At 46.6% G+C, this 12,107-nt stretch overlaps 5 protein-coding genes across 5 annotated transcripts; 1 reads left to right on the top strand and 4 right to left on the bottom strand.

Moving 5' to 3' along the window:
* Positions 1-2: 2 nt before the first annotated feature.
* On the bottom strand, positions 3-495 carry ASPBRDRAFT_194035 (uncharacterized protein; the record flags this gene model as incomplete). Its single annotated transcript, XM_067620704.1, has 4 exons — positions 3-123; positions 182-223; positions 276-358; positions 427-495. The coding sequence occupies 4 exons, from the start codon at positions 493-495 to the stop codon at positions 3-5; spliced, it is 315 nt and encodes a 104-aa protein (XP_067480312.1).
* A 770-nt stretch (positions 496-1,265) lies between these two features.
* On the bottom strand, positions 1,266-2,882 carry aglA (putative alpha-galactosidase; the record flags this gene model as incomplete). The annotated part of the gene is made up of 1 exon (XM_067617421.1): positions 1,266-2,882. One exon carries the CDS (start codon positions 2,880-2,882, stop codon positions 1,266-1,268), a length of 1,617 nt encoding a protein of 538 aa, XP_067480311.1.
* Positions 2,883-5,025: 2,143 nt separating this feature from the next.
* ASPBRDRAFT_53305 (uncharacterized protein) lies at positions 5,026-5,636 on the top strand (the record flags this gene model as incomplete). Its single annotated transcript, XM_067627045.1, has 3 exons — positions 5,026-5,140; positions 5,197-5,247; positions 5,314-5,636. 3 exons carry the CDS (start codon positions 5,026-5,028, stop codon positions 5,634-5,636), a joined length of 489 nt encoding a protein of 162 aa, XP_067480310.1.
* A 2,997-nt stretch (positions 5,637-8,633) lies between these two features.
* On the bottom strand, positions 8,634-9,489 carry ASPBRDRAFT_40697 (uncharacterized protein). Its single transcript, XM_067624411.1, has 3 exons — positions 9,230-9,489; positions 9,081-9,171; positions 8,634-8,989 (listed from the first exon to the last, which is right to left on the bottom strand). Exons 1-3 carry the CDS (start codon positions 9,420-9,422, stop codon positions 8,881-8,883), a joined length of 393 nt encoding a protein of 130 aa, XP_067480309.1. The 5' UTR covers positions 9,423-9,489; the 3' UTR covers positions 8,634-8,880.
* Positions 9,490-11,274: 1,785 nt separating this feature from the next.
* ASPBRDRAFT_121335 (uncharacterized protein) lies at positions 11,275-11,472 on the bottom strand (the record flags this gene model as incomplete). Its single annotated transcript, XM_067617420.1, has 1 exon — positions 11,275-11,472. A coding segment is annotated over one exon (198 nt), but the record flags the coding sequence as incomplete, so codon positions are not given.
* Between the last annotated feature and the right edge of the window lie 635 nt (positions 11,473-12,107).

The raw sequence follows: 12,107 nt of genomic DNA, 5'->3' as shown, positions 1-12,107 counted from the left end.
CCCTAAGAAGGATAGCAATAAATGCTCCCGGATATCGTACCGAAGCTCTGGAAGAATCGGTTATTCTGATAGCACCCGCTCCGGTATCCCACCGTGCTGTAACTGCCGGTGCATGCGGTGTTCCTATAGTAGGCAATCTGTTAGCTAATTGATCGTATTGTTTCGTGTTAAGGGGTCATACCCATATTGGCGACAGCCGACAGCGACGTTGAACTGGGTCGATCTGTTCCTCTAGTGTTAGAATCAATTTTATAGGCCGTTCCAATTGTATTTACCCAGTTTGGTTCAACGAGATGCAGGTGTCAGAGTAGATGGGGCTGGCGTCCACAGTGCAGACGCGGAATTCGCTCGTGGTGCCCTGGTAGAATGTTAGACACAGACTCCACTTGCGCGAGATTATAGAGAGTAGTGGGAAAATAAGCATACAATGACGGTCTTGTTCTGCGCCATGACCACAGGGATCATCGTCAACAGAATCGTCTTGAAGGAAACCATGGTGCCGTTAACTGTAAGATCGATTGAGTAGGATGAGAGTATAAGTGTGGAGGCTTTGCTTTCTCTGCTAGGGCTAATCGAAGGTTAATGAGGTTTATAGCGGCTGCTGTCAGTGCCAATCTTGCCTCCTGAGGCATCACATTCCAGTGACAGGCGCTGTCAAGTCTTTAGCCTGCCGGAATGTTCCCGTTACGATCAGTCTATTGATATGGCCCAGTACAGAGTGCTTAGGCGCATTCTTCAAACTTTGAGAGCTGTTTAAAATCTTGGAGATCATGCGTTGACATTGGATGGCCGTTGGAGTCTAATGGTTGAAGGGATACCCTGCATTGTGCAGGGCCATTGGTGGACGTTGCGCCGAAGAATGCTGGTTTGTGCGGGTTCTTTAGATCTGCACGACGACCCTGAGCATATAGAGTTGGTGACTCCAGGATCTCAATGCATTCCAGCTACCTTCATAGCTTACTACTTGGTAAATCTGGAGAAAGAATGGCCAGAGCCTCAGCAACTCAAAGTTCTAGACACTATAAGGGGTCTGATGTGCCATATCTACAGCCCTTGTTGATCAACGAAATTATTACCTATTCAGAAGGGTGTCAAATTCAGATCTGAAGGGGGCTCCAATATTTGTCGTATCAATAGTCATTTTCGACGCTCCTAGTAATACTATATTTGACAATTCTATTTTATCTAGCTGTCACCGACAGTGAGCAGCTGGCTAAAACATGAGTTCACATAATCCTCCTCTCCTCTTAAGCTCTTCGACTTCCCTACGACAGCTGGACGCCACTCGGAAGGCCAAATACCTGGCCATCCCTCTCATCGAGGCACGACTTTATCTGCACTGACCCCTCCGTCAAGCAACCATCCGTCTTCGCATTCTTCAGGTTCCCCGTGACTGCGTAGGTCCATTTCTGGCTGTCATCCCCCGTGCTATCACATGCTTGAAGCTTCACTGAATTTCCCTCACCAGCCAAACACAATGTCGTCTGTGATACTGGATGGATGACTCCCGACGATGTCACCTGCCAGATCTGAGAGACGTCTCCGTTGCAGGTCTGAAATGTGACTGAGGAATTTGAGGCAGCGGCCAGACAATTGCCAGATGCGGTGTTGATGACAAGTCCAGTCGGCACGGCCGAGGAACATCCCTGCGGGAGACTGAGTCTGTACACTGCTGTCGCGTGGCTGGCTAGTTTAACGTTGATACGATCGCTAATTTCCTGGGTAGTGCCATCCCAGAGATCCTCTGCAGTGTATGTACACCCAGTGACTTCAAGACCCAGCCACTGTACGGGAATGTCCCTCGTTACAGTTGTGTCTCCCTTGTTGAGCACCGTCAGCAGTCTGTCGCCGTTTGCCAGACTACGGGTCAAGATATCCAGTGTGTCGTCGCGACTCGCTAACGTGGCCTGCTGCGCTAGGGGATCCTGATCCACCGCAATCAATGCCTCGTTTGTCAAGAAGGCGATCTCATCCTTCGAGAGCGCCGGGATATAAGCACTGATAATAAGCGGAGCTGAGAAAGAAGCCCACAGTGCAAAATGCGATCGCTTTTCATCCGCCGTGAGGCCAGGATGGTCCGGGATCAGAAAGTCGGGATCATTGAAATACCCCGGTCGCTGGTAGCGCGCAAGAAGCGTGTTGTAGTTGTAGTTGTTCATGATACTGTCCCATGCACTACCTGCTCCGCTGTACACCAAGATATCGGTGGAATGGCGCGCTAGCTCCCCATATATCGGGACCCAGTCCATTACGGTGTACCAGTCGGTGTTGTTCCCCGTGCCGGCAAAGTATGCTGGGGCTGACTCGGAGAAGATCAGCGGGTGCTGCATGTTGCTGAGAACTTGGTGCCAGTGTCCGTAGCGTTGCTTGTATTCCTCTTCTAGTGTTCTATCTTCGGTTGCGTAGACATTGCAGCCGTCGAGCTTGAGATAGTCGATTCCCCAGGAAGCAAAGGTGTTGGCGTCTTGCTCCTCGTGGTTGTAGGATCCGGGATATCCGCCACAGGTCATGTTGCCTGAATCTTCGTAAATGCCGAAATGGAAGCCTTTGGCTTTGACATAGTTGGCTAGCCAAGGTAGACCGTGGGGAAACTTGGTTGTGTTCCACTGAAGGGATCCATTGTCGGATCGCTGATAGGCCATCCAGCAGTCATCCAGATTGATGCGATTGTATCCTGCGTCTCGCAGACCGCTAGCAGCCATTGCATCGGCCGTCTCGGTAAATAGGGTCTCGTTGAGGTCGCACATGAAGCGGGCCCAGTTGTTGAATCCCATGGGTGGCGTTGGTAGGAGGCTGGAACGCTCAATGGAGCCGTAGGCTGGCCAGGGGAGCATGGCTGCCAGTGTGGCAGCCACTATGATACCCTTGATTCCGTGGTTCATGATGCCCTCCAGTTCCTTGACCATTCTACAATGCCCTTAATTGGCCTATGTGAATGTAAAAGGTACGCTCAAGGCGAGGTTGAGTGACAGAAAAAATCACGGAGCAGCGCTCTTAAGCAGGCCATCCCTTGCAGCGATAGTCTGACAGGCCTGGTCTTCCCCGCTCGAACACATCGGAGTGATTGACATCTGCAGCCAAACCCTGGCGGCTGCTTGCATCGATGCCACGGTGCCATTGGAGCTGCAGCTCGCGGAGTCCGAGTCCAACCATCTCGGTTTGCTTATCTTCCCCGCAGCTGAGGCCGAGGGATCGGCTCGCTTTGCTGGAATTGAGACGAGCGGGGAACAATGTGACAATCATTGTTGTGCAGGTGGTACAACTCGGCGGACAATTGCTTTTTCGTTACGTTGACAGTCGATTTTGTTTGTGCCTGATTGTCGGTAGCCATGGTGAAGTATTGTGGTCTGCTCGGCCTGGGGTAAGTGTCTGCGCACAACCAACTTCGATGGATTAACTGAGGCCACGTACCAGTAGAAACGGGGTATGCTTTTATCCACAGCAGCTCCAAGTGCCAGTACTGTGCGGACAAATCTGTATCGGACTGGAGATTCAATATGAGGACTGTTGTGCTCGTCTTGCATCACGCCTGCCAGAGGTCCGCATCGATATGAACCATCTTCCACGGTCGCTCAGGGAACTTCTCCTTCCCTAACCCTGTTCACATTGAAAGAACGGCTAATTTCTAGCTGACCAAGGTGCATACATGGCTTGGGGTCGGTCCAGGAAAGTAGGCTCGGATAATTGTTCGGATATGGGCCACGAGCAATCACGTCTCTGGACTCCGCAGATGTCTCACTGTTCCCTCGAGAGCTGAACACGCTCAGCTCGCCAAGCCAAGCCACTCAGCGTTATTCACGTATCATCGAACTCCCTGGACATCAGGGGGATCATCGCACCGTGTATTGGAGACTAGTATAGGAGCTTGTCTCGGAGACAACCCGCCCATTACCCTTCCACTCTCTCAACTAATGTTGCTGATTTGTGGCAGTGACTTGCTGCGAGTGAACCAATGCTCAATATAGTAAGCCGAAGGTATAACAGTGCCGTATAATGTCTCGCAATGAGTTTTTACTGACCATCGCACTCATCACAGGCAAACTGGATCACCTCAAAGGATAGCAGTGACCCCGTCACGCCTTCTGCAAACAAAATATCAAGTAGCACCAATCATACATGCACTGTCCCTTTGGCATGAATGGATGTAGTTCAGTCCAGTATCATGCAGACACAGCCTCACATTGCTCAGCACTTGTCTCAAAGGCCAGACAGATCGCTGTCATCGATCGGCATCACCCCACCACGGAGACATTACTCTGTAGGGTGATGCCTACAATAGGGGAAGCCGATCGATTGGAGAGGAGCGACCGAATGTCAATAGTGTCACTGTTTCAGTAAGGCAAGACAACTTGGCATAGTGGAACCCTGTCTTGCCGTCCCGAATGCTGTGTGGCTCATGATGCTCACTTTTCAGGAACAATTGGAGATTTGTGGCGGTGTCCAGCCTTACCTACATTGCAAATCTCCGTTGACTATCTATTGATCATCGTTCATCTCGAGGGATCTGTTTAAGGTTATTGCCTGGAAGGGACAACGATGGGGGAGATCATCTGAAACACCGGGACGATCAACGGCGAGGCTGAAAATAGAAGCCGGTAGATCCGTTGCCTCCTGAAAGTATCCCACGTACTGTATGGGATGCAGATGCGAGAATTGATTCATTCAAGTTTCTCATGATACTCTGATGCTGTAACCAGCCATATGGCATGATTAATGCCTCCCTCCACAACGCATGAGAATAAACCCGGGGAAACCGGCACGCGGTGCGGGACACCAAGACATGTCTCACATAGTCCCGACGATCGATAACCCAGAACGACAGCCATCTCCATCAGGAGTCCACCAGTCTCATCTTTGGGTCTGGGAATGACCTCACTTGTCCCTGAGGCGGTGCTGACCTCCTCTCTCCAGAGGATATATAAATACTGTGGAATGTCTCCCATCTGCCATCATCATCAACACAAATCCACCAGAACTATCATCCTGTGAATCATCACATTCAATCTCACTTTTCAATCAATCAAAATGAAGTTCTCCATCGTTGCTCTTGCCGGCCTCGCCAGCGCCGTCTCTGCCGCTTCTCTCCCCGCGCGCTTCACCCTCGTCGGGGACGACAACACCCCTGTCGTCACTGATGGCCGTACGCTCTCTTCCCCTTCCCATCTACCAATACCATACTAACTAGTTATCTAACAGAGAACGTCTACCTCGGCAAGGACTCTTCCAAGGACACCTCCAAGCTGATCCGTAAGCCAAGCCCCTCCTCTCCTCACCCTCTCCTACATACATCCCACTAACAAGCAACAATAACAGTCTCCTCCGGCGCCAACGGAGCCCTCACCTACCTCGCCGACGGCGCCGTCCCCACCGCCTGGCAAAACCTCTACATCATCGAGGACAGCGTCTCGCCCATTGCCTTCACCATCCCTCACTCCGGTGCGGTGCCCGACCACGCCAACACCACGGGCTTCGGCGTCAACGACGAGGGTCTCTTGACCCAGGGTGGTCGCGCCTGGTTCGCTGTTGATGGCTACGGTGATGTTCCTTCCAAGGAGGTCTACTGGTATGGGGCTCATAGCTCGGAGTACATGGCTGCCAATTTGAAGGTGCAGGAGTGTACTACTGAGGAGTGCTAGATTGATTGCCTTAACATGGCATATGAATTGTTGAGTGGATGGGGGGTGGATATAGTGATATAAATAGTGTATAATATGAGTTTCTCAATATTGAGTGTTTCTTTCTACAATAATGAAGACGTGATGTAGATTGTTGAAAAACGATACTCGGGCAATCGGCATGTGGTCCACAAAAAGGGGGAGATTCTCCAGTTTGCCAAGCGTGCTCTAGATGGGATCTACGGATAGGGGATATTAGTAGTAACTACTCCGTTGACCCCGGTAACTTCGTTAGAGTGGTGGAGCGTTGCAGGGATCTGAATCCTTTTAATTCTGCCATTTATATAATGATTATTAATATTATGATTATTACTTTGGATGGCCATCTTTAGTGCTAATCACCGCCTGATGCCTTACAGGTATACTATCAATTAAATTATTTAAAAATAACTCTAATAAAGCATACCATGCAGTTTATATAACCTTATATAGCTAATTATATATTAACTGCTTATTCTAAGAGAAATATTATTTAATCCAGTGCTTTATCCAGTTCCAAATGGCTTTAATTGGGTTAAGGTCTGGTAAAAATACTAGCTAAATAATTAGAAAAATCTTATATTTATAAAATTTTTTAATAGTAGTTTTACTTATATGACCAGGAGTATTATCTTATATTAATTAAAGTTATTATTCCTCCCGTTCCAGCAAGCGTATATAGCTATTAATAGTAAAAATAATCCATTTAATATAGCTTTCAGTATTAATATTCCCCCATTCTTTCTCCCAAAAGAGACAGGATTCTTTAAAATTACTATAAAGAAATATCTAAAATATCTAATTATATTTATATAGTAGATTTATATAGAAATAGATTTTATTAAGCTCCTTACCAGCCTTGTAAGTTATATATATATATTTATAAAAGTGTAAGGGCTTATATGGTAAGGTAGTGTGAAGAAGACTATGTCCTCGCGAAGTACAATGTAGGGTGATATTGCCTTAAGAGTGTTGTCGCTAACTACCTAGCTTGGTCATCTCGCGGATGGGTATATCCGCGAGTGGTCTGTGGGTCACGTGATGCCTACCACTAGCCAGTACCTTGCGAGGGGCTCTTCCTAGCATGGGCATACCTCGCGATAAGCCATATCGCGAGGGTTGTAGGGATTTAGGTCCTTACAATTATCCAAAGCTGAAATAGATTATATGAAGAGAACTAACTGCTAGATATATAATTAAAAAATTATAGAAGATTCTAAATGACTAGTCACAAGCCCGGGCAATTGAAAAAGATTATAAGTAGTGGGATTAAGAAATAAGAGCAAGATTATAATATTTAAAGATAAAATATAAAGACTCCTGAAGTGTGAATAATACTAGATTTTATAGTTAAGCTTCAGCTAAAAAAGACAGTATATATCTATTTTATCATATTACCAAGATCTTTAATATGAGGATTAGGATTACTTCTTCAATTTCTACTATTTACCTGAACTAGAATAGCGTAGACTAATTTAAACTTCAAGCATGCTCCAGTATTTCTGCTGTATTATTATATTAATTATTATAGGCTCTATAGATCAGATATAAGGTCTCTCTAGTGTTTAGCACAAATTTACATGAGAGCGTCCCTTTATCGTACTTTAATTTGTCCAAGTCCTATGCTTTAACTCCAACAGCAACTGGCCCCATTATTAGAGGAGCTGGTAGAATATTCTCCTATAACAATATTAAGAGTACCATTCTGATAAGATGATATGTAGGCTTCGTATTATCCAAAGCCGAAACAGGTCACATGGAAAAAGTTAGCTGCCAGATACGCTACCGTAGATGAAGCACACTAGAATACTCCCCACACTCCATGGGGGAACGGGGCGTTATGAGAGCCAAATTTAGAATTTGGATTAGACTGGCTAGATGGTCCTTGACAGAGGCTGGGTGGTCCTTCGTAGCGGCTAGGTGGTCCTTGATAGTGGCTGGGTTTTCCTCGATAGTGGCTGGGGAGTCCTTGTCTGGCTCGCTGGTCCTTAGCAGCGGCCACTGTCAAGTACCTCAAAAAGACATCGGTAAGGAATAGCTTTGATTGGTGGTCACCTGTTAAGTGAGACAGAGTTCATAGGCGCGGAGATGACAAGACCAGAGTCCCAGCAACCAACAATATATCGCATTATGAAGGACGACCTAGTCACGACGAGGGATTACTTAACCATGGCGATCGGTCCAGCCCAGGAGCAGATCACTTCCGCTGGCCCTCGTAGGTAAAAGAACAATAGTGGCCTAAAAGCATGGTCTGTATAGGTCAAACCTGTGACGGGCCAGAGCCCGGTGGTAAACCATGTGCCATGGCCTTTTCGGATATCGTCTTGGCAGGAGGATTCTGAGCGATTCCACCACGAGATTCTAGAGGATTCTATCCGAAACGGGATCAACACTCTTGAGGACCGCGGCCGACTCCTGTCTCTTCTACTTTCTTTCCTCAAGATTGTTGTAAACAGCATGTTGGCCTAGTACAATTGAATCAATTCTGCTACAGCCCTTCACAAAACCCAGATTATAGTGTAACCTTAGAAGTGATGTGTGTCCTCTCCGACAATACTAAGTATATTCTAGATCCTCACACCTTAGCAGCCAGTTTAGCAGTCGTGGGGGGCGGCCCCGCGGATGGAGACGCTAAAGGCAGTGTAGGCGGGCCGTGATTTCTCCACCCGCGACGGTATACCAGGCCCTAGCCTATTGCACTTTCTGCTATCTATCCGGCCTTTCTACGGTCTCATGCGGTCTCATGCGGTCCCATGCTCGCAGTACATTGGATCGGCTTCCTAGGCAATGTCTGGTTCAGCATAGAATTTTCCATTTTTGCATTAGCCAGGCAAGCTCAGCATCAAAATAGGAGTGGCTCAAAGATGACTCTGGCCCAGAGCCTGGAGTTGAAGTCTATCGAAGGAATGAGATACTGTATGAAGGGGGTATGGCCTATAGCCAATTAGGAAGCGATGGAATCAGATAAATTGGTTGATTACTCGATTGATTGAAGAAGAAACTCCTAAACAAAAGGGGCCATGTTGAGTTGTCCCCCAGCGGTGTAGCCTAAGTACTCGAGGGACCTGATTGGTGTCGAGGTCGGTACCCACAGATACTACATATGAAATACACCCTAAAATGGCAATCTCGCCGACAGAGGAAAGGTCCATGTAATGGACATGTACACTTGGTGCTCCACAATCTTGACAACATTCAATCTGCCTTCGGGATCTTTCCGCTTTTATCAACAGAATGTCCTGAAATCGAAGTCGCAGTCGTAGCAGATGCAGGGAATTTCGTCGTTACCGCAGCAATTATACTCATTGCAAGAGAGGGGGATCTCAATACCGTAGCTATTATGCGGTTATGAATTAGCCTTTAGGGTTCGGCGCGTTCCTTGTCTCAGTACCATTAAGGGGAGGCCGAAAAGATTAGCTCACGTACCAATTCGAAGGGTTACAGTACGTAATAGGAAAAGGACCCTCCGCAGCGTTGTCCGTATAGTCGTAGTTCAGCGAGTAGCCGCTGATACAGTCTTCGATAACAACTCAGTAAATATAAAGAGCAAAGGTTTTAGGGTCTAGTAAGTATACTTAGATTGTTATCTCCCTTTGCTATATCGCCGTTGCACGTCGTGACGCCGTTGTCAATTGCGTTAAGATAGCCGTTAGTGTAAAGACTGTCGCTCATTCCCCCTTTTAGCTCCAGGCATGCCTTCGCAGGAGGAATGAGGTTGGCGATGAGAGTAGCTAAGATAGCCAATGTCTTTGCGCTTGAAGCAGCCATGATAATTCGGTTGCTACGGCTCAAGGTGTGAGAGCTAAGATCAACGAAGATGGCTGATAAAATGGTAAGTAAAATTAAACGGTTTGATGAGGGGAGTATCTCTATTTATCCTTGTTCAATATATTACTAAAGTTCTTTGTAGACTACCTACATAATATCCTTCACTTGCCTACCCAGCATGCAACCGTAGCATCAGCTTTTAGCCGTTACCTCCCTGAGTGTAACTCGTAGAATATAATCCAAAAATTTCCGGTATCAAAAAAACTGATCATTAGTCAGTCATCATGCAATACGGCGCTATCAAGCAGGGTAATTTAAGGATAGGACTATAGTTATACCAGCACGTGTCAAATCAGGGTTCAGAAATTATCCCGCCAGAGTATAGGGCGTGAGAGTTGAGGGATATATCCAATTTGGATATCACAATAGTACTATTTTTGAGAGGTAGACATACGATTGTTGGTTGTTAGCTATTATAGACTTAACATAATAGGAGAGTGGAAAGTGGCAATCAATACGGACACCGCACGTTGTAATATGATTACACATATTACGTAAGTCGTTGTGCCAGTAACCTTAGTATAACCTGTTGTGTCCGTATCAATTCTCATCGAAAGTAGTAGAGAAGTAAGAAGGGCCTTTACCAAGGAAAGCTAGGTTAACAACAAAGGCTCTGAAATAGAAGTCATAAAACATGAGACGAGTATTCCGGTGTTCAGTATGTGAGATGTGAGGTTGCATCCTGACGCTTGCATTTTTGGTGATAGGAGCAAAGTTATCAAAAGTTACCCAATAGGAATGATGGGAGACGGTGCTCGTTATCACTGGGATATATCAAACACCATCCTACCAGATATATTCTCTTCCTGTTTCCTTTCTCTAGACTTGATTGCTTCGTTGGATACACAGAATTGTTCCGACTTCCTTTTGGTTGTAACAAAACAGGGGTCCTAATACGGAAGGCCTAACACGGAGGGCCTAAGACAGAGGCCAGGCCGTAAAGGCAGGGGGCCTAATACAGAAGGCCTAACACGGAGGGCCTAAGACAGAGGCCAGGCCGTAAAGGCAGGGGGCCTAATCACAGAATGTGCCCAGTGACCAGTCACAAGCCCGGGCAACTGAAAAAATCACAAGTAGCGGGATCGAGAAACGAGAGTGAGGCTGTGGCATGTAGAGATAAAATGCAAATGCTCCTGAAGTGCGAACGACACTAGATTTTACAGGGGGCTATATTTGCTACGCCAGCAATGAATTATCTAACCAGGTCATTTTAAATAGATGACATAACCCCCGCGTGGTACATGATACTCCAATCACCACATTATCAGGTATCTTTTTGCTTAGTTATTACCAGCCATTCTGCTATACTATTCATATAAGCTTTCCCTTTTTTTATGGTTCATTTGGAGAACTCTGTTTGTTTGGAGGTGACTTACATGCCAAAGTCGCTGTCCATTGTTGTGGGTATAGCAAGGACTAGTGTAGCTTTGGGGGTTGTTGGATGAAGAAAGAAAGTGATAGTAGGGCTCTTATTGAGACAGTAACTACATTCTATTATCACTTGTAGAAGCGTGACTAGGCTGACACATGAGTCGACAGTGCAGGGTTGTTGAGTTACTAAGTGCCATTAACTTACTGTAACATGATAACTATACAAGGATAACTTATTACCCATACACAATCGCGGGAGAGGGTATGTTAATTCTTCGTGAGCATAGGTTTTACTTCTTGACTGGACTGATTTTATGTGATTGCCTGAAATTGTAACAAAGAAAGGTTCAGCTGAGTGGACCCAAGCCCCCTTAACTAGCGGACACTATGATTAGGTAATTGCGAGCAAGACCACAGGTAATCAAAGACTGTGGGCAACAAGGAGCTGCGGGCAAGGGAAGACTGCGGGCAAGAGAGGATTGGGGTCAGCAGAAAACTGCGGGCAAAGGAAAACTGCGGGCAAGAGAAGACCGCGGGCAAGAGAAGACTGGGGGCAAAGGAAGACTGCGGGCAAAAGAGGACTGCGGGCAAAAGAGGACTGCGGGCAAGGGAAGACCGCAGTGCTAGTTCGACCGCGATCCCCATTTACCGCAGTTCTCGCGTCTGACCGCAAGCCTCTCAGTCACACCATTTCCACCCGCAAAGGATCACTGAAATAGCTTCCCATATTTGGAAAGGGCTTATGTGCTGGCCTTAGGTATTGGTCATGGACAGTTCGCGAATCTAGGCTCGTCGACCTAGATCCGGAGAGATTTCGGAGCTAAGTAGCTGAGCTCCGGAAATGCCTAAGCAAGCGCTGGGCGCCGGCCTGCGCGTGCATGTCTGCCCAGCGTGTCGAGAATCTTCTCAGACTACTAAACAATCAGAGTATCAATCAAATCCGAATACTACAACTGCGTGCAGGTGGCCAAGAAACAAAGAGGATAGTTCTCATAAATACTGTACTATCCCTGCAAACAAGACTACGTGTAGCCGGCATAGAGCGACCAATTAAGAAAGAAAAACAGGTGATTAGTAGGTAATATATAGCTAGTCAGCTTAGGATAACTTATAATAGCTATAAAAATAAATTACCTTTTTTTAAATAAGGAAACCCAGCTAGTAACTAATATAGTATAAACTAGAAAATATTAAGAATTCTACTCTCTTCTTATTCTAACTGCTACAACAGGATTCATGCCCTAAATAAGCAGC

Source organism: Aspergillus brasiliensis (genome assembly GCF_001889945.1).
Source record: "Aspergillus brasiliensis CBS 101740 unplaced genomic scaffold ASPBRscaffold_4, whole genome shotgun sequence".
Taxonomy (NCBI): domain Eukaryota; kingdom Fungi; phylum Ascomycota; class Eurotiomycetes; order Eurotiales; family Aspergillaceae; genus Aspergillus; species Aspergillus brasiliensis.
This window is presented reverse-complemented; position numbering and strand designations above follow the sequence as displayed.